Genomic DNA, 23,192 nt, shown 5'->3' on the forward strand with positions numbered 1-23,192 from the left:
TCAGCCGTATAATATTTCGAAAACATCGGTGCGTCAGAAGAAAACTACCTTTACCAACTAAACTTTATTGGGTAAAGGAGTACGAGCTTTAAAACTTTGACAAAAACTAGCATCAAATTGAGCGGACACTTCAGAGACCAAGGCAATTTAAACTTGGATTCGATTCAAGTTACAAAAAATGTTCAAAAGCTTTAAACCTCAAAAAATTCCAGTCTTTTAACTAGGCAAAGTTGCCTTCTGCTGTCCGTCAAGTATGTACGCTATCTTTTTCTGCGTTTCGCGTTTCTAACTTTTACAACTTGTTAAAGGATACGACTGTTTGAGAATTTAAAAAAAGAGAAAGGAAGGAAAGGAAAGATAGAAAAAAGAAAAAGAAGAAAAGCTCACAGGCAGATCATTGGAAATTAGTTGCAATAGCTTTGAAGCTCTGCAGTCTCGAAAAGATCATGAAAAAAAAACATGAAATCGAATAATAGAAATATCAGTTTTTATAACTAATTGCTCCGAGGTCTTTTGTATAATTATTCTATTGTACAATTTGTGTGCTGTTTAACTATTAGCTATACTCAAATAACCTCAATTCAGATTGACATGACCTCATCTCCTTCAATTAGTTAGCAAAAATCAATTCGAAAGCGAGGAAGTCATTTTTGAGAGTTAGGTAAGTCACGAGCGACCAAAGACATAATAGCCTGAACAGATAAAAAAAACGTGAAAAAGGACGTCACGCACGCAGTTCAGTCAAAACTGCGTGAATGTATGAAGATAGATTTGAAGTGAGCGTAACGTCATATGTTCATTAAAGAAGTGACAAAAAACATGACAAGTCCTGAATTACAATCTAAAAACATGTAGTAACTGATGACCTCAACATCATCAAATTACTAGATCTTTGACAGTTATTAAACTTCCCAGTAAACTTTGACAGTTAATAAAGCATATCACCCTAAATCCACAAACAAAAAACAAAAATTAAAGACCAATTTCTGCGAAAACTAGTGTTGTAAAAAATCAATTTGAACAAAACTCTGACAACGTTTTCAGAGTTCAAGGTCTTCAGAAATCAATGACAGACAAAGTAAAAAGGGGCACAAATTCAAAATTTAATAAAACCAGAATCTTTTTGAAAATTGGTATTTTTAAGTAACAAAAACATAATTCTATACTAAAAATCATACAACAGCATAAAATATCTAAAAGAAAGCCGATAAATGGATTAAATTACACCGCATTAGGGGTAATTTCACCAGAAGATCGCAAAGACAAAAAACGGCAAAATTCAAAAACTCAAATATTTTTGACAACAAATTGCATACATCATTAAGACCACCAGATATGATTTCAAATCAATAATTAGACTACCATATATCCATTGCATCCAAAGAGATGATTTCCAATCAGTTATGCCTTAACAGAAACCGATGACACGGACCAAAATTGAGACTAAGTGATAACAAAACGAAACAAGGAGGCTCGATAATGTGTGTACGCACATAATGTTCCGACCCCGCTCATCCACATTCTTAACTTAATTGGCTACCATATGAAGAGACCAAAAACTTAGATATCGTTCAATTAACAACCAATGGAATATTATAATGCCACGCTAGAGGGCCGATGACAGTTTTTGATAATAAAACTACTAAAAAGATCATTAAAAAAATCAAAAAACGAACATTATTTACGACCACAACTCGATGTCTACAAAATCAAACTCGCATCAGACAAAATCTAAACAAAACAGTTTAACCTATACTTCATTAGAAAAAATATGGGACCGGTTCTCAATGCGACAGGTTAACAGCTCGACAAAAAGTGAAAAGATAGCAAAGAGGTGCAAAGTTAAAAAATACGTTTCTTTTTTTGAAAACAATTAACTTCAGAGCTATTAGTGTCATTAAATATCACCTGAAATCACTGAACTTTTAGTTATATCTCCACACTAAGCAATTGAGACACACCAATCTCCAATCTTCAATTGCGCAAAATTTTGAAGCCAATGGGGCTTACGATTATTGTTATAAACCAAAAAAAAAATAAAAATCCTCTAAAATGTACGAATATATAAAAATCTCAAACATTTTATGAAGTCTCGTAGTCAAAGTGACAAAAAAGCCGAGAAACGGAAGTTTGAAGCTTAAAATGTTGCACGGGTTAATTTATAGCTCACTGCAAACGGGTTGTGACCTGTGTTTGCAAAGAATGAACTACAATTTGACCAAAAAATTAAAAAAAAAAAATGACAAAGCTCAAATACCCAAATTTGTTTTGGTAACAAACATTTCCAAAAGTCATAACAGATTTAAGATTTCATCAAAAAGCGATGGATTAAGTTGCAACACCTCAGAAAGCCAATTGGGCCTATAAATAATGAGAACACGCCACGACCCCACAAAATAACAAATACATAACAAACACACAAAGAAGCCAAAACTTCAAACAATTTTACATCACACTATTCAAGGCACTATACTTATTAGATTTTACAAGCAAGAACTGTAAATCATGTTTCTCCTCATCTCTACATCAGGGAGCCTTCCCTATAAAAGAACAACGTAGACAACAAAATGGAACTCGAAAGTTGAACAGTATATAAATCTCGAAATTTTTTTTTGAAAATAAATGGTCGAAGCAATCAGTCACAACGTATAACAAAGCGCAATAAAAATGGATGAATCATCAAACGTAATTGAGACTTATAATCAGTGAGATTGAGTAACATGGTGGCCAAGTTGAGAAAAAAGAGACAGTTGAAAAAAAACTGTTTTAAAAAATTTTAATTTGAAAGTCATTAAAGCAAACAGCTCTAAACTGAGATCTTTATCTAGGTGGAGATATACGTCCTGGGGAAGCAATTGAGACCTATCGTTATCAAGTAAATGGCAGAAATCAACAAAAAGAAAGACAAACATTAAAAAACAGCAAAAAATGCACAAAATTTTGCGAGATAACTTGGTCTCAGCCCAAAAAAGCATAAACTATTCAACAAAAACAATTAATATATTCAGATACGCATTTTTCTAACGCTGTTCAAAAATTCCAAAGCAAAAGTCTATGCTTTCTTCAATTAGATTTGCCAACAATGTGATAATTCGAGAAGGAAACGAAATGGACTCATAAAAAATTCAATTATTCTAAAAAATGAAAATGAAAAAAAAAAAAATATTTGAAAACGCGTAGTATCAAAACAAGGAAAACATAAGTTGAATATAAAACCGTTTCCAACAAAAATGTATTAATCACACGGAATTGGTATTTGCCTGTTTTTACTGAGGCTGAGCCCGAAGTTGAGAGAAATAAGATAAAATAGTGGCAAAGTTCAAAAATTCACCGATCTCTCCTTAAAACAAGTATATTCGAACACATAAGAGACATTAGATAAAAACTGAAAGAATTGTCTAGGTTCATCTACCCCTCCTCAAAATTAATCGCATCTTTGATTGGGGACACTAAGTCGTTGGGCTACAAAACGTATAACAAATGAATGCAAAACTCAAGAAATCTATAAAACTTTTTCGAAAACAATTGGTCACAGCCGTGAAAACCATGAGCTTAACTCTTAAACCATGTTATAATTTCGTTGGACATCTTTTTTGCAAATAGTATCTGTCATTAATTGAGCCCTGATTTGAGATTCTGGTCAGTAATTTACATAAAAACATTTACATAGCGGAAATGATTTGAAAAAAAGGTCGCGCCCCATTTAAATCTAAAAACTTTTTATCGTAAGGATACACGGTCAGATCAAGATAAGTCCAGATCTTGCTGCGCGTCTAGCAAAACATTCAATTGTTCCAACGATTGCGAAATGGATCAGTTTTTAAACAAAATTTTCAGTTTGTCAAAAAAATAAATAATGCTCTTTTTTGTAATTATCGAGTTTAAATTTGCAAAAAAAACTTGCAAAATTATGATCCAGCAGACTTATAAAGCTAGCAAGATTACAACTAGCTCCTTTCTGAGCTGAAGAAGACTTCAACCGCAGTTTTAAGGTGTCTACTTCCAGCAAATTTAAAGCAAGTGGGCTAAAAAAGCAAATGTGGTCCTATTTTTCTCGAAAAAGTCTGATTTTTGAAAAATTTAGCATAGATTCTAGCCAAAAAAACACGGATCGAACAAATCAGCAACCCTCTATTATCTTTAGAGATGAAATAAAAAGCAGTACAGTTAACGATTTTTACATTTTATTAGCAAAATTGATAAAAATTTGGTCAAAAATACTGAAAATGTGAATAAAAACAGCAATTATTCACAAAACTTTAAACCTCGATATCTCCCTATAAAAAGCGGAAAATTGAGAAAAATCTTTTTAATTCCTTATTCTACGCTGGACTGGCTTTCTAATGATACCACTCACTTCTCTATGATGATTATATCGATCGGCCAAAATTGACTGAACAAAAAAACCATTTGAGTATATAGTTCCTCTCTCCCCACTAAAGTGGGGGTCGGAACAATGAAAAATCAAACAAGAGCAAAACGCAAAGAATCTAAATTTTTGATTTAAAACACAGTCATATTCGCAGAAGACGTTCGTTATGAACTAAAACGACTTTGTTGAAAGAAAGAAAAAGAAAAAAAGAATGTATTTCTCCGATAGTTTTGTCTAAAATTTTGGAGTGAAAAGTTTTGTCACTTTGTACATTACAAAGAGACTCCACGAGCATAGACAACAGGACCAGAAGCAGACAACCCCTACTCGCAACTTTCCAATCATAAACATAGCCGGCAGATTTCTGAATAGCTGCAAAATAGACTTGCGTGCTGTAAAATACAGATGGAAAAAGATACAGAAATGAGTAGTTGATAGGTTGTTTTTGGGTGCAAAAAATTTTTCACAGCCGCGGCCGATCTCCTGATGAACAGCCAGTCACCTTAACCACTCGGCTGACGGACCATACAATCTTTCCTCTTACAATCAACTTTGTTTCAGCAACAGACAACTTCTGAATAACCGCAATTTAGGTCACGCAGAAAGCGTGAAATCAAGCGCGAAAAAAACCATTTAAGCAGTGACGAGACTTAATGATCTAGAACAAATAAAAAACGAAAATGGAGCGTCAGACGACGAAACAAAAAACGAAGAGCACCGCAATATAGCTACGCTCAGCTTACAGCTTCGCAGCTATAAAAATAAAATAGAGAAACTTAAAAATGGAAAATTAAATTTATGGATTTTCTTAAAGTTGCGGCTTTTCTCGATAAGCATAATTCTCAATTTAAAAATCAGTGTTTCTCGTTCAAAATTCGTTCACACTGCTATCAATCTGCTAATTAAATGCATATGATTGTATTCAGAATACTAACCCTCCGGAATAATCGACGGCAGTGATCGACACCAGTTGATTGTCCAGTTCCACCTGTTTCCACGACAAACACTCACTCCACCCCCAGTACTCCTCTCCACTCAAATTGCCTTCAATTTTATCCACATCAATCACTGCTTTAAACAGAAACCCATCTTCGTCCAAAGCCCACAACTGATGAGACTTGTGATACGCAGTGGTGGTACTTGAGTAATCTGAAGACGATAAGGAATCCTTTGAAAAACATTTTGACATTTTCTGACTGGATTGTTCGTCGAGCACCAAAATCCCTTTCTTCGGCTTTTGAGTAGTGGTCGCAAGTTCAACGATAGCAGGTTTCGTCGATAACAGCTTCCAGCTACTTTTCTGTTTGAAAATACATAGACGTTTGTGAGTCCGTTTTCTGTAATGGTCGCCTCTGTCTGGAACTGGGTGAAATAACCTCGGGTTCTCAATGTCTGATCCGTAAGACCACCCATCGCGATCGGCATTCGTGTAATCCACGACCCAGTCATTCGATGCCCATTCCCATCTCGTGTTCGGCAGCTGGACACAACTCAGATCCGAAGTTGATTCGTACTTGTTGCTCGCCATCAATTCATTCCAGAATATTCTTGGGGAGCATGTAAAATATTTACCACGGTATCCAATGGCAACGGTCCAAGTTTCGATTTCTTGCACAGTTACAAACACAGAATCATGCATTACATCCAGATCCATAGTTTCTTCCACGTTCTTTTCCGCAGTGACAGAGTTGTTTATCCATATCGATTTATCGTGAGTTACACCCAAGAGAAGTCTTCCAAATACCAGAATATCACTCCAATGTCCTTCTAAAGGTTCCCACGTCATAGTGAAACTTTCATTTGTTATTGACTTTGAATGAGCAAATGCACTTCCTAAGTCATCGATGAAAAACAATTGATTATCGAATCGACACTGCTGAGTAAGGTTAGCTCTGCTTTGAATTGAACTGGTAAAACATTTGAAATCATCGCACCAAGTGAACAATTCCTTGTAAGTAGGAAACACAATTGAAAAGAACCCTGAGTTATTATCGAAAGGCAAGATGTTGACCATTAAAGTAGCATTGTCCAGGTCGTGTTTTTGTCGTACACAAACTATTCTCGAAACTTCTAGATAAACTGCCCAAATATTTGAGTCTTCGAATTCAAAGTTTAGAAACTCGATATTGGAATCAAGTTGAGGCTTAACCGAAAGTTGACACTTCAAGAGTTTGCTGTTAACTTTCAAACTGTTTTTTGATGTCTGAATATTTGTGTATACTTCTACTGTTAAACGCTCTCTGTTATCTACATTATCATAAATTTCATCCTTTTCAATCAGTTGATGTTCCAAAAACTCAGCTTCCAGATAGAAAGGTGTAAACTCCTTCGAATTTCTTCTTTTGAAGTTATTTATAACTTCAAGCCGTGATTTTGGCTGAATTTTAAACTTGGCCGATTTTGAAAAGCAACTAAAGGCAATCGCAGGATTCCATTCAAATGAAGTAGACGAAATCTCCCTTATTTTGCACACAGTCATTTCAGAGGCATTCGTAAAAGTAGAAGTTGCATCACTTTGAGAACTGCAAAAAATCACATCTTTCAAATCGACCTCTAACTTTGTCCATGACCGGCCGCAAATCTCATCGGGGACTACTTTGTCTCTGTAAAAAATACCAGATCTTTCAGTGAGAGGAACTGCCCAAACGTGATTATTCAGACCAACATAGACTCCAAACATTTCACCCACAACTTCAATCCATTTATAGTCGATGAATTTGGCATCAATGTTGGGCAAATAGTAAACTTTCTGGGCGCTGGCAGAAATGGCCCAGGCACTTTTCTCTCCTATGCTGACTCTTTGGAATCTGGGCACAATTCTATCCTCGGGTGCGACTAGGGTAACCCATTTAGAACCCCAAGGGGTTCTAGCACTCACATCTCGTCGGACGAGGAGACTTCCGTTCCAAGTAACGATCCAGGTCGCACCTGTTGGACCGACTGCTATTTGATTAATGGATTCTACAACTGAGTCCACAAGACGCCAGTGGGATCCCTCTGGTCTGTGAGCTGAAACTCCGTCACGGAACAGAACCCTGTTGTCGGATGTCAAGGCCCACACCGAAAGATGTCCTGAAAAAATCCAACACCAAAATGGGTGACAAGAAAAAATTGCTATTCTAAAATTCCATTAAATTCATGAGCAAAACATTGAATATCTGCGAATTACTAACGGTAAGCTGAATTAAAACTACTGGAGTCAAAAATTGTACCACAAAGAATTCAGCCAGAGATATATATACTGTGATATACAATTGGATATTTGTACAAAATTGAACTGAGCAAAAAAATCAAATCACAAAAAGCAGACTGGCCTGTACGGACAATAAACTTTCTCACTGATTGAAACAAACTAGTGCGAAACTCACAATCCTGAAGCAACGAGTGTTATGACCAAGAGTTGGAAAAAGAATAATCAACATTGTAATAAACATTGTATCTAAAAAGACTAAACAAGGCGGCTCGGTAACGTGCGATTGCACATAAAGTTCCGACCCCGCTCATCCACAATTTTGGCAAAATTGTCTACCAAATGAGGAACAGATAGAAAAACACAAAAAATTCAAGTACTTTTCAAAAAAACTGATGTATGAACGAAAAGATAGCCTCCAAAGCCAATAACTCAGTGGAGTAAAAATGATGCATTAGATTGATGAGATATGCCGATATTAAGAAAGCGAGCGAAGACGAACGGCAAAATCAAACAACAACAAACATTAATTACATCAAAAAATTTGTCCGTTTTAAAAAAACAAAACTTAATAACAAAGTCAAAATAGCGTCAGATGAAACAAAACAAAATAACTTGTAATTCACCCGAACAAAATAGTTATTCACCAGCTCATAATCAGGCTTGGTAACAATTAGACAAAAAAAAGAAGAGAAACTTTAAAGTTAGAAAATTCGCTGAATTAAAAAAAAAATTAAATTCAAAGTAATGAAAACCATTAGGAATCAACAAAAAATCCCACAGGTTTAAAATTACCAATGCTTCTAAAGAAGGGAATTAAGAACTCTTGATAATCAATGTTTTATGCAGTTACAAAAAGAACAAGAAATAGACATCAAACTAAAAATCAATTAAAACTTGCAAGAAAACGCTTTGGAAGCCGTAAAGCCATACTTTGGCCCCATAAATATGTTTGATCGCACCTTCGTCGAACACCGATAATGTATTATGCGGCCGCTCTTTAATGAAAATAAGCAACAATTAGACAAAAAAAGAAAAAATGCAAAATTATGTAATACTTTTTTTTCGAAAAAAATTTATTTCCAAAGACATGAAAGCCATTAATTACAAAATGAAAAATTTGAATAGGTTCGTCCATTCTTCCAAAAGAAGCCCTTGAGACATGCATTTATCCAGAATATGTCTTACGTCAACAAAAGGAACGTCAAATATGACAAAAATCAAAAAATCATTTACTTTTTTTTTGTGAAAAACCCGTGCGGAAGCCAGTAAAGTCATAACAAATTCTCTTAAAACATTAGATTTTGTGACACCAATCCCTTTTGATACCTTCCCTTGAAATGTACTATTTGAATTCTCATTAATAAAACTAGGTAACAATTGGACTCAAAAGAAAAAAAGCAAGATTATGTAATACTTGTTTTAATCGAAAAAAAATTATTTCCAAAGACATGAAAGCCATTAATTATAAAATGAAAAAATTGAATAGGTTCGTTAATTCTTCCGAAAGAAGCCTTCGAGACCTGCAGTTATCCAGAACATGTCTTACGTCTGCAAAAAAAATGTCAAATATGACGAAAATCAAAAAAAAAATTTACTTTTTTTTGTGAAAAACCCGTGTCGAAGCCAGTAAAGTCATAACGAATTCTTTAAAAAGATTACATTTTGTGACACCAAACTCTTTTAACACCTTCTCTTGACAAAAAAATGTCATCTTTAACCTTTAATTAACGAGACCAGGTAACAAACAAACAATAAAAGGAACAAAATTGCGAAGTTGAAATGTTTTTTTTCTCATTTTGGAGAACAATTGTTTTCAAAGTCAAGAAAGCCATTATCTAGCTTCTAATATCAGATCATCGGCTCATCTAATTTCCAGGAAAAACCAATCAAACCAGTTCATTGTACAAAAAATTAAATACGACTAAAAAGACAAAGTAAATACGACAGTTAAAGACAAAACTAAAAAAAATTCAATTAAAATCTTCGAGAAAGTATTGTCAAAGCGGTAAAGAACCACAATCTATATCTTTAAGGATTTAAATATTATCAATTGTATGTGATTTTGATCGCTAAAATTCTGATATATGAACTGACAATAACGTGATAATTTGACAAAACTAGAAAACATGAAAAATGGGCAAAAACCCAAAAATTTAAACAAAAATTGTGAAATCTAGTAGTATCAAGGCCAGAACACCATTATTTGAGGCGTACAACCGCAATAAAGATTAATTTTGAAATCAGCAGAAAGAAGGAGCACTCTACGTTGCTGAGACTAAGCTACAAGTTGACCAAAAAGAGAAAAATGGAGGCAAACTTCAATAAGACATTTTTTATTTAAAAATCAAATATTTTACAAGTCAAAACGACCATAAACTTTCAAGGAATCAACTAGATAAATTAATTTCAATCTAATTATGAAGCCAATAGAACCTATCACTAGTGAGTTTTGATTTGAAATGTTCTGTTATTTAAATAACATGAAAAAGATCAAATTTTTTTAATAAAAAACAGACTGATGACAATCCAAATTATTTTTGGATTGTAACGGTCCAGGATTGGTAGAGAACTAGTCCTGCTAATGCTGATTGTCCATAAGGATTATTTAATTTTTGGAATGTCATTGATATAGACATTTTGTTAGTTAAAGAATCAAAAATAAATGCTGCGTTTTTGATAATCAACGAATAAAGTTAGCAAAAAACGGCAAAATTTTATTTTCAGAGTACTCTCAAAGGAAGTTGAAGTGGAATTAGCCCCCTTTCAGTCTACAAAGATTTTGCTAGTGGTGTTTGGGTGTGCACTTCCTGAAAGTTTAATCAGAGTCGACTAAAGAAACTTATTTCGTGCTGTTTTTGATGAAAAAGTCTGAATTTTGTGAAATATTTAGCCGGAGTTTGTGACGAAAAAAGTTCAATGAGCCGACAATATATTTTTTCTTTAAACGTAAAATCAACAAGATTTTTTTGAAAAATTTTATTAAATTTTATCAAAATTGGCAGAATTTTGTCAAAAATTCCGAAAAAATGTGAATGAAATCAACCGAATTCACTCTTTTTTTCTCGAAAGTTTAAACCTCGATATCTCCCGGTCAAAAATGAAAATCAAAAAAATCTTTTTAATTCCATATTCTACACTGGACAAGCTTTCCAATGATACCAGTCTCAAATCTCTACGATGAATATATCGATCGGCCAAAATTGACTGAACAAAAAAAACCATTTGAGTATATAGTTCTCCCCCCCCTCAAGAGGGGTCGGAACAATTATAGCTTAATAAAAATGCGCCTCTGGACCGTGCTTCCAGACATAGCCGCTAAAAAGAACAGCAATAGCTTCCTTAGCTACTAATCTCTTCGCTATAAATAAAAAAAATAGGCGTTTAAAAATTTATAGCATTAGTCTTTATCAGCTAGTTTTTATCGGAAGTTGTCATTACCGGAACAACTTGATTTTTTGAGTTTTGATGCTTTTTAATGCCAGTATTAGAGCTTTTTGAAGTTTTCTATAGCAATAATATGTTGCCTTTTCTCCTGTTATCCATTTTAGTGGGTGATAGCTTTGTTTGAAAAAATGATGTGTGAGAAAAATACATGCATTGATAGCTAATAGATGAGCCAATTCTAACCATAAACATGTTAAAGACTTCTTTAATCCTAATTTCAAAGTCTTACAGACAACGTGCATTTTTTCCACATTTTTGGTTACTTTGTTAGAATTAAATCGCGGTCTTTTTTTTTTCGTTTCTTTGTCCTCACTATTAGGTCTCTTATTGTTTGCCTCCTTAGTTTTGATGCTTTCTTCTTCGTTCTTCGTTCTCTTTCGGCCTGTTAATGAAGGCTTGGTTATTCATTCCAGTTTTTCCACTTCGAATATCCAAGTCCCGTTTCCACTTATCGATAATGTTTTTTGATAAAGCGCTTTTCCATTTCTGCCAGAACACTGTTTGTGTTGTACAGAGTCGTTTTCTTTATGATCCTATGTAATACTATCGATAGCTTTTTTTCAGGCATCTAGTAGCCACCTTGGATGTCAACAAGCTCAGAATGATGCATTTCATTAACGATGAGAAAGACATTTTGAAAGAGTAAGCCTTGAGAAGCAACTTGTTACTGCAAAATATAAATTTAGTACTTTTCTGCGTCAGCAAAATTGGAAGCAAGACAGAAAAAGAACAGCATTATACGATAATAACATATTTTCAGCATAATGGTAGGTCAATAACGTAAAACAATAATAGCGGGCTTAAAACTAATCATCAGCTAGCTCTTTACATGATAGGGCTACCCTTACAACAAAGCTCCATCCACAATACACTTTTGATATCTTTTACTCTAGTATGATTTAAGCTTTTAGTGTATGCCGTATCTTTTCCAAGAGCAGAGAGTGAATTATTGTATCAAAAGCTTTATTTGAGATCCAAAAATAAATATTTTAAAAAACTAGCTCATTTTGTTGGTTCAGTATGTTCCATAGTAAGTTAAGCAAGTTTAGAGGAATGAGGCAATCAGACTGAAAGGTTGATCTAACTCAAATAGGGCAAAAACATATTTGCAGATAATTTGATTAGAACATTACAAATATCGTCAGCCCAAGAAAATTTGCTATCTGTTTAATTTGTTATCAATTTAATCCCATTTGTTGCCAAAGCTCTAAAGATTGCTGATGAAAGATACTCATTGAGGAACTTGCGCATTTGTAATGAGAAGGCTGTCATATATTCTTTCACAAGTGTCAAGAAATGGAAACTGGGATTCTCTAGATTTCACTCCCTGTAATTCTTGCAGTATTTTATACATTCCTCAACATTCTCCAAGCAGGATCTGAATTTTTTATGAAATATTAATTAATTTGCCATTTTCGATTCCTTTTTCCCGACTATTTCTTAGATTTTGAATTATCCAATAATTTGGTTTCAGATATATCATTTTTCCGGTTTCTATAGGCAAAATAGTTTCTGTCTAAAATTTTCCCAAACCACTTCCTTTCCCTTCTGTTATTGCATCTTAATGCGAAGACAATGGAAAGATGTTTGTAACTTACAGGGCAAATGTTAGAAATGCTTCAAAGTCGTCTATGGTATCTCTGCAGTTGAAAATGTTTTCTTCGTTTATTTTGTGATGATTTAACAGAAAATTTTGGCACTCTTGAACAATCTTAAGTCTTTTACAATCTTAAACTCTCTGTACAAATCTGTAAAATCGCACATAACACCTGTAACCAACCATTTTTTTAGAATGAAATTAAGGTCTGAACAAATTTGACGAGAACTTCCCAACTATGCAAAGTATAACTTTTGACAGTTTGTTTCTCTTGTTATCATCTTTGAATATAACTCGAATCCGTTGTATTTTATTACATTCATGTTGTTTTGAGTCACCAAATAATTTTCAAAAATACTTCTTAAGATCACAACAAATTATAGAAATATTGTTAGATTTTTTACTTATTGCTTTTATCCTAGATTGAGGGGAACTAAAACTTTTTGAGCAAACAATGATATCACTGAATAATTTCCAGCAGGTAAGCATTTCTGAGATCTATATCGATTCAAATACGTCGAAAAATAGTAGTTTGCAGTATTCATTCTATTTAAAATTTAATTGGTTTTGTTCATCGAAATCTGACAGATTCAGTCATTTGCAAGGGCCACAATAAAAAAATCAAATTTATGATTTGAATGAACACTACCTTCAGTTGCCATCAACTATCGAATGATTAACTTTAACAGCATTTTAACCAATAAAAAAACAGGAAATAATTTATTGCTTTCAAAATGCTTACTTTTACTTAACCGAATAATATCGAATGAATTGCTCTCGATCGACGAGCGGGGCAATTCAATTTATAGGGTCACTTACGAAGTCAAAGAATAGTCTAGACAGCCAGGAGCGCAAAAATGGTTTGCATAAAAAATTTTGAACACACACGTTAACAATAATTGCTTAAATTTGTCCCAGAGCAATCAATCAGAAACTTCCGAAACCACGCAATCTATCCAAAAGAGTGAATCCGAAGAAAAAGATATTGGCCAACCTCTCTTTAGATCAGAAGAAAGGGCCAAATGAAAAAAAGCGACAGAATGACAGAATTCATGAAACTGTGCAAACCTAGAGATACAATTGCTAACCAAATTAAGCGTTTGCACTAAGGGGCCAAATATGCGCATAAATCTTTCATTTGAGAGGAAGAACTCAGCGAGAAGAGGTTTTAGAAAGCGTCTATTCTAAAAATGTATTCCAGACGAGCTTGGAGAATAAAGAGTTCCAGCATCAAGTCACACAACTTGGGACTGATAGTGATGAGTACCAAAAGCTGCTTTGATCTATTTTAAGCAATTTTTATCAGGGAGAAAATCGTACCACTCATATCCGAACTGCCTTTTGTCTATTCATGTTAATTCTCAGGGAAATAAGATATGAATTGGGAACTTGTTAAAAGAAGATTAATTTAGCCAAAATAAAATGGGATTTAATCAAACGAAGAAGCATTTTATCTCTCTACGCAGCAGATCTTGGAAAAGACCACAATTATATCCAACATTCTTTCAATTTGTTAACGGTGACCCAAGAGAACATGGAAAATTAGCTCAACAAATTGTGCAAGCATTGAGATTCGATCTTTTAAATTCATATCAGACTTCCTCCAGGGGTTGAGAGTAGTAATATGCGAGCAGATCAGGGGGGGGGGGGGGGGTAAAAAGACGTACCTATGTATAAAGATTACGTATAGCCCATTTTCCCTCAAATCCCAAAGACGTACCTCATAGCATGATACCCACGCTGTTCATCCGAAGGGGATTAGCAAGATAATCCCTTAATAACAAAATGGGTCATTTAAACGTTCCCATATTACACTTTACTAATGTCAATTGCCAAAGAAGTACCACACAACATGATACCCAAGCTGTTCACACGAACGGGATTAGCTAGGTAATGTTTTAATATTAAATTAGATAGGCTGGCTCATTTCCAGTTATGTACGTTACACGCGATTTTCAAAGACATACCTCACAGCATCACACACAAGCTGTTCACACGAAGGAGAGTAGCAAGATAATCTCTTAAAAAATCAGTATGGTCATTTACCCACTCTCATAATACACTTTATTATTGTCGACTTTCAAATTACGTACCTCACAGCATGATACCACAAAATGGGTAATTTACCCCCTGCCCATATTACACTTCACTAATGTCAATTGTCAAGGAAGTAACTCACAGCATAATACCCTAGCTTTTCACACGAAGGGGATTAGCAAGATAGTGCCTTAACAACAAATCAGGTCATTTTTCCCTTACCAAATTACACATTACTAATGCTAAATCCCGAAGACTCAACTCACAGCATGACAACCAAGCTGTTCACACGAAGGGGATTAGCAAGATAGTGCCTTTACAACAAATCAGTAACGTCATTTACCTTTTACCAAATTTCAATTTAACGTCAGATTTCAAGGACGTACCTCACAGCATGATACCCAAGCTGTTCACACGAAGGAGATTAGCAAGATAGTGCCTTAACAGCAAATCAGAAAGGTCATTGACCCACACCATATTACACTTTTATAATGTAAACCTCCACAGACGTACCTCACAGAATGACACCCAAGCTGTTCACACGAAGGTGATTAGCAAGATAGTGCCATAACAACAAAATAATTAGGATGAATCTTATGTTCACCAGATGGAACTAGGGGTTCAGTAGGGTATTGAAGAAACAGTGGTTATTCAACTGTTGGGATATAAGCTTATTACTCGATCTCATGTCCTTTTTGAAAAAAATCAGTTTATCTCGCGTAGATAAAAAATACCCGACTCTTGCGAAAAAAACTTTTTGCTAAAAAATACACAATTATTGAAAAATAACCCAATTATTGCTAAAAAAACACCCTTTTCTTGGAATAAAATACCCAATTCTTGGCGAAAAACACCCAATTCATGCCCACAAATACCCAATTCTTGGCAAAAAAACCCAATTATTGCCAGAAACTACCCAATTGTTGCCAAAAAAAAACCAATTATTGCCAAAAAATACCAAACTTTGCTAAAAAGTACACAATTTTTGCTATGAAATACCCATCTCTTGGCAAAAAGTACCCAATTATTGCCAAAAAAGACCAATTCTTGGCATTAAATACCAAACTTTTGGCAAAAACCCAATTCTTGCCAAAAAAACAAAACTCTTGGCAAAAAATAACCTTCTTGGCATAAATTACCCAACTCCTGCCAAAAACAAGATTCTTGACAAATAATCCAATTCTCGACAAAAAATACTCAATTCTTGCCAAAAAATAGCCAAACCTTAGCAAAAAATACCTAAATCTAATGAAAAAATATCAAACTAGTCGAAAGCATCAAGTTTTATCAACATATTCTGAAAAATTATCCAAAATTGAACGAAAATTACTCAAATTTTTCCAAAATTGTTCTAATTTACTCTCAATATTCCCACAATTTCATAATTTCAGAACCTTACACGTTTCAAAAATTTCTTGGTTAAAAACTCTATAGAGGATTAAGTGTAAATTACGACTCATTTGAGACTCACATATAACAAAAAAAAATAAACTGTTTCCCGCTGCTGAGCATAATTCTGAGAAAGAGATAAGCCTTTATTTTTTAAACTACTCATTTTGACTCAGTATGAAAATCAAGTTGTTCATACGAAGGAGATTAGCAAGATAAAGCCTTAATAACAAACTATTTAGCTCATTTACCCTTTCCTGAATTACACTTTACTAATGTCAATTTCCAAAGATGTACCTCACAGCATGATACCCACGCTGTTCGCATGAAGGGGACTAGCAAGATAAACCGTCAATAACAATTAGTTAGGTCATAAACCCCTTCACCCACTTACACTTTACTAATGTCAATTTTGCAAAGACGTACTTCACAGCATGATACCTAAGCTGTTTACAAGAAGGGGATTATCAAGATAGAGCCTTAACAACAACTTAGTAAGGTCATTCACTTTTTCCCATATTACACTTTACAAATGTCAATTTACAAAGATGTACCTCACCACATGATGTCAAAGCCGTTCACACGAAATGGATTAGCAAGATAATCACTCAATAACAAATTCCAACTCTTGAAGGAAATGAACCCATTATTGTCAAAAAGGCCCAAATATTGCCAAAAACACCCAATTCTTGAAACGAAACATCCAATTATTTCCAAAATTAGCGCAGTATAGCCAAAAAATACCAAATTCTTGCCAAGAAGAACCAATTCTAGCCCAAAAACCCGTGACTGGTCCAGAAATACACCATTTTTAGCAAAAAACACAAATTTTATGTTAACAAAAACTCATAGTTCCTCCCCAAAAAAGAATCCAGTTCTAGCAAAAACTGCCCAATACCTGCCAAACAAAACCACACTAATCTCGCCCAAAATTCCCATTTTACGACAAAATAGAGACACCTTGTCAAAAAAAACAACCAAGCTCTACACAATTTAGTAGAATTTTCAAAAAAAAATCCAAAGTAATCAAATTAACAAAATTTCATCAATATTTATCCAAAACATATAAACATTAGACAATCTCGCCATCATCTGTATCTGTCAAAAATCTTCCCGACAATCCAATTATTTAGTGAACTCACAAACATCAACTTTTGACATCACCTTTTGAAGACAAATCTTCTCAGCTGATTGAAATAGGTTTTATGAGCACAAACATGTCACGAATTATTCACTATCGTCTAAAATTAGACATAAAATGTATCAGTTTAATAATAGTAGTTTAACATTTACGTCCTTTTATCTTCAAAATTACGAACAATTAGATGATCTCGTCATTGTAGATGGGTAACTGACCTCATTGAAACAAAGTTTAGTTCAACTACGTCATATGATTGCCACAATTACGGATATCCAGGTATTGCATGGGCTCATTGAATTCATGTGAACAAAGTATAATCCACACTACTTACGATTTGATTATTCATACTTTATCAAAGCACGCACAGCTCACGTGATATAAGAACCAATCCTAAGTAACGTAATAATTATTTCACTATTAGGTCATAATGATATAATTTTACATCATAGTGTACAAATAGAAGTCCAATTCATTGTGTTTCTTTTCCTTCTCTTCAACAGCTCAACTATAGCTAGCTTTTGTTCTTAAATTGAGACAACTTCAATCTTCTGTTTCAAAACTAAGTTGTCAACTATAAACCCTTCAAAGAAAATTAGTCTTCTCCAGGATCTCTTCCTATTTCCCATTCCACGAAAGTCATTTCTGTTATGAAAAATGAAAACAGGAAAAAAAACAAATGGCTATTTTTATCATCGTTCTCATTCGCAAATAGCATATTAATTCTTCAGAGAGAAAGATTCAGCAATGTATTTAGAGGAGGCAATTTAACCTTAACTCAAGTTTTTTCAGATTTGCAACCGTTTACAACCAAAAATAGGCTGGAAAATGAACATCAAATCTGTGAAATTGAGCGAAAATCTCAAAGCCCATTTGTTCTTCCCCGATTTCAATGATGATGTAGCAATTATAAAGGAGAGAAAACGTGCCTCGGCTGGGAAGCTGATCCTCTATTCTCAATTCCGAGGCAACTTGTGGTCTTCATTAGTGCTATCGAGAATTTGGCTAAAGTCTCTGTACCATACAAACAGACAACTGTAGATTTCTACAAAAATCACAACCAAAACACAACTTTACAAGTCTCAGACAACATGGGACTGATCAGATCAGTCCGCGACCAATTCTGTGATTATGAGTTGTCCTATAAAACAATGTATGAAAATCAACCGGGATTTTTTGAGGAGGAGAGGGAACTAAAATCTCTCTGGTGTGTGTCTTACGAGTATGGCAATTTGCAAGAGCAGAAACCTGATCGCGATTGTGACGATTGGGAAAATGGGCCATTGACAGAGAGTATTATTGCAAGTGTAAAAAAGAGATCGCACTTGACCTCAAGTTTGGCAGTAAAAACTGTAACACGGCTGTCCCCTTTTCGTGTTTTTCTATAAAAACTGGACAAGATTCAATGAAAGAAGTACAGGGAGCATCCACTGTTAAAAATATTCCACTCAAGTCTGCCAGAACTATCCTCAGTAAAGTAGTCGATGAATGTTTAGATTACCAAGATCATATTTCTTCATGATGCAATTGAAGCCATATCTGAAAATACTTCCCTCAAATGTGAGCAACCGGCGTATTGCACAAAAAAGACGGTCAAAAGAAGGGCTCTTGTTGTCAACAACCCTGAGAGTGAGGCAAGTAGAAAGCCAGAAGGTGATGAGAAGGAAGAAAAAATGTGTCCTCCATCGAGCAAACTGAGACGACCTGCTGAGTTATATGGTAACTGAAACTGGCAATCAGAAGTTATTCCTTTGGCTGATTATTTTTGTTTGTACTTCCTGTAAAACTTCATATCTGAAACTAGTATTTTCTGAGACGAAAAAACCAGGCGTTCTGTTTTCAAAGGTTGCATGATTATTGCATTGTTCTCCTGGTAAACAATTGCTGCCGGAGTCTGCTGCAAAATTATCACTGCAATCGGTTTGCAACATCCAGTACCACAATGGTTGCATTTCTGGTAGACTGATTTCGTCAAATGTTTCCTTACTAAATTGTAAGTAAAGAATAGCAGTATCCATTTCAATCAACTCATATTTCTCTGGACCGCAGAGAGAGGATAAGAAACGTAAGTTGCAACATGGTAACTTTGACGAACAGGAAAATAAAGAACCCAACAATTATTAGTTCTTTATGCTTAGTACGTGGCTTGCTCATTTCTACCTCAAAAATCTGGTCTGTCAGCTCATTCAGGGACTTGAGAAACCTGTTGTTAATAAACCTATCCATATGAGAACTTTTCAGATAATTTGCGGTCGTATGTCGACTACGGTCCATTATCGGATAACCACATTAATTCCAAACCAACTATTTCCAATTCAACTTCACAACTTCTCGTCAGACACACACCAGAGAAATTTAAGTTCCCTCTCCTCCTCAAAAAATCCCAGTTGATGTTCATATATTATTCTATAGGACAAATCAAAATCACAGAATTGCTCACGGACTGATCTGCTCAGTTCCTTGTTGTCTGAGACTTGTAAAATTGTTTTTGTTGTGGTTTTGGTAGAAACCTAGAGTTGTCGTTTATATGGTACAAAGACTTCAGGCAAAGTCTCGATAGCAACAATGAAGACCAGAAGTTGCCTCGGAATTGGGAATGGAGGATCAGCTACCCAGCCGAAGCATGTTTTTCTCGCCTTTATAATTGCTAGATAATCAGTGAAATCGGGGAAGAAGTGGTCTTTGAGATTTTCGCTCAATTTGACAGATTTGACGTTCATTATTCCATCTTTTTTATGGTTGAAGACGGTTGAAATCCTGAAAAAACTTAAGTTAAGGTTAAATTGCCCCCTCTGAATACCTAGCTGAATTAATATGCTATTTGCGAATGAGTACGATGATAAAAACAGCCATTTATTTGTTTTTTCTTGCCTGTTTTCATATTTCATAACAGAAATGACACGTGGAATGGGAAATAGGGAGAGATAAAAGAGATGACGAAACTTCACTTAAGTGTTTATAGTTAACAACTTAGTTTTGTGAAAGAAGGAGATTGAAATTGTCTCAAGAAAAGAATAAAAGCTAGCTATAGTTGAGCTGTAGAAGAGAAGGAGAAGAAACACAATGAATGGGACTTTTGTTTGTACACTATGATAAAAACTGATATCATTATGACGCAATAGTGAAGTAATTATTACGATACTATGAGTAAGACTTATCACGTTAGCTGTGCGTGCTTTTTAAAAGCATGAATAATCATATCAAAAGTAGCGTGGCTTACACTTTGTTCATATGACTTCAATGAGCCCATACAATACCTGGATATCCGTAATTGTGGCAATAATACGACGTAGTTGATTTAAACTTTGTTTCAGAGAGGTCAGTGACCCATCTACAAGGATGAGATCATTTAATTGTCCGTAATTTTGAAGATGGAAGGACATAATTGTTAAAATACTATGATTAAAATCATACATTTTATGACTAATTTTCGACGATAGTAAAAAATTCGTAACAAATTTGTGCTCATAAAACCTTTATCAATCAGCTGAGACAATTTGTATTCACAAAAGATGTCAAAAGTTGATGTTTGTAAGGTCACTAAATAAATGGATCGTCGGGAAGAATTTTGGTAAAAACAGATGATGGCAAGATTGTCTAATTTTTTATGTTTTAGATGAATTTTGATGAAATTTTGTTAATTTGCTTGCTTTTTGAATATTTTTCAAAATTCTAATAAATTGGGTAGAGTTTGTTGTTTTTTTTGACAAGATTTCGCAACTTTGTGGTAAAAATGAGAATTTTTGGGCGAGATTTGTGTGTTTGGCAGGTATTCGGCAGTTTTTGCTATAACTGGGTTCTTTTTTGAAAGGAACAACGAAATTTTGTTCACATAAGAATTCTTTTTCCGCTAAAAATGGGGTATTTCTGGACTAGAAACGGGTATTTCCGGGCTAGAATTAGATCTTTTTGGCAAGAATTTGGTATTTTTTGGCAATACTTCGCTATTTTTGGCAGTAATTGGATGTTTCGTGTCATAAATTGGGTGTTTTTGGCAATGCTTGGGCATTTTTGACAATAACGGGGTGTTTTCTTTCAAGAGTTGGAATTTGTTATTGAAGGATTATCTTGCTAATCCACTTCGAAAATGACCCAAAAAATTTGTTGTAAAGGCGCTATCTTGCTAATCCCCTTATTATAGACGGATTCTATCAAGCTGTGAGGTACGTGTTTAATCCCCTTCGTATGAACAACTTGGGTATCATCCTGTAAGGTACATCTTTGGAAACTGACGTTAGTGAAAAGTAATACAGCAAAGGGTAAATGACCTAAATAGTTTGTTATTAAGGCTTTATCTTTTAATCTCCTTCGTGTGAAAAACTTGAGCTTCATGCTGAGTCGAAATGAATAGTTTTGAAAAAAGGCTTATCTCTTTCACAAACAAAATTTTGTTCAGCAGCGGGAAACAGTTCTTATATTTTTTGTTTTAATTGAGTCTCAAATAAATCGTTATTTAAAATTAATCCTCTGTAGATTTTTTATCCAAGAAATTTTTGAAACGTGTACAGTTCTGAAATTACGAAATTGTGGGTATATTGGGAGTAAATTAAAACAATTTTAAAAAATTTGAGAAAAATTTTGAGCTCAATTTCGGGTAGTTTTTCAGTGCATGTTGATAAAACTCGGTGCCTTCGACTAAAACTGGATATTTAATGGATAAAATTTAGGTATTTTTTGTTAAGAATTGGGTATTTCTGGCAAGAATTGGGTATTTTTTGCAAAGATTTGGGTGTTTTTTGGCAAGAATTGTGTTTTTTCTAACAAGAATTTGGTATTTTATGCCAAGAAATGGGTATTTTTTTAGCAATAGTTAGGAACCTTTTGGCAATATGGTATTTTTCAGCAAAAATTTTTTTTTTGCAAGAGTCAGGTAGTTTTTATCTACGCGGGATTAACTGACGTTTTTGAAAAAAGAGACATGAGATTGAGTTTACATTATAGCCATTTATTTGTTTTTTCTTGCCTGTTTTCATATTTCATAACAGAAAAGACTTAGTGGAATGGGAAATAGGAAGAGATCAAAGAGATGACGAAACTTCACTGAAGGGTTTATAGTTAACAACTTAGTTTTGTAAAAGAAGGATATTGAAATTGTCTCAAGAAAAGAATAAAAGCTAGCTATAGTTGAGCTGATGAAGAGAAGGAAAAAAACACAATGAATGGGACTTTTAATTGTACACTATGATGAAAACTGATATCATTATGACGCAATAGTGAATTATTACGATACTATGAGCAAAACTTATATCACGTTAGCTGTGCGTGCTTTGATAAAGCATGAATAATCATATCGTAAGTAGTGTGGATTACATTTCGTTCATATGACTTCAATGAGCCCATACAATACCTGGATTTCCGTAATGGTGGCAATAATACAACGTAGTTGAACTAAACTTTGTTTCAGAGAGGTCAGTGACCCATCTACAAGGATGAGATCATCTAACTGTCCGTAATTTTGAAGATAGAAGTGCGTAATTGTTAAACTACTATAATTAAAATCATACATTTTATAACTAATTTTCAACGATAGTAAAAAATTCTAACAAATTTGTGCTCACAAAACCTATATCAATCAGCTGAGACAATTTGTATTCACAAAAGATGTCAAAAGTTGATGTTTGTAAGGTCACTAAATAAATGGAGTGTCGGGAAGAATTTTGATAAATACAGATGATGGCAAGATTGTCTAATTTTTTATGTTTTAGATGAATTTTGATGAAATTTTGTTAATTTGCTTGCTTTTTGAATATTTTTCAAAATTCTAATAAATTGGGTAGAGTTTGTTGTTTTTTTTGACAAGATTTCGCCACTTTGTGGTAAAAATGAGAATTTTTGGGCGAGATTTGTGTTTTTGTTTGGTAGGTATTGGGCTGTTTTTGCTATAACTGGGTTCTTTTTTGGAAGGAACAAATTTTTGTTAACATAACAATTGTTTTTTTGCTAAAAATGGGGTATTTCTGGACTAGAAACGGGTATTTCCGAACTCGAATTAGACTTTTTTGGCAAAAATTTGGTATTTTTT

At 34.1% G+C, this 23,192-nt stretch overlaps 1 protein-coding gene across 1 annotated transcript in view; it reads right to left on the reverse strand.

Annotated features, from left to right (window-relative positions):
• The window catches only part of LOC142352311 (uncharacterized), a 52,402-nt gene that overhangs the window by 786 nt on the left and 28,424 nt on the right, over positions 1 to 23,192 (reverse strand). Inside the window, exon 4 of the mRNA XM_075404844.1 lies at positions 5,308 to 7,444. Within this exon, the coding sequence (XP_075260959.1) occupies positions 5,308 to 7,444 (2,137 nt within the window). The remainder of the gene's footprint in view (positions 1 to 5,307; positions 7,445 to 23,192) is intronic.

Source organism: Convolutriloba macropyga, chromosome 13 (genome assembly GCF_964194025.1).
Source record: "Convolutriloba macropyga chromosome 13, txConMacr16.3, whole genome shotgun sequence".
In the NCBI taxonomy this organism is placed as follows: Eukaryota; Metazoa; Xenacoelomorpha; order Acoela; family Convolutidae; genus Convolutriloba; species Convolutriloba macropyga.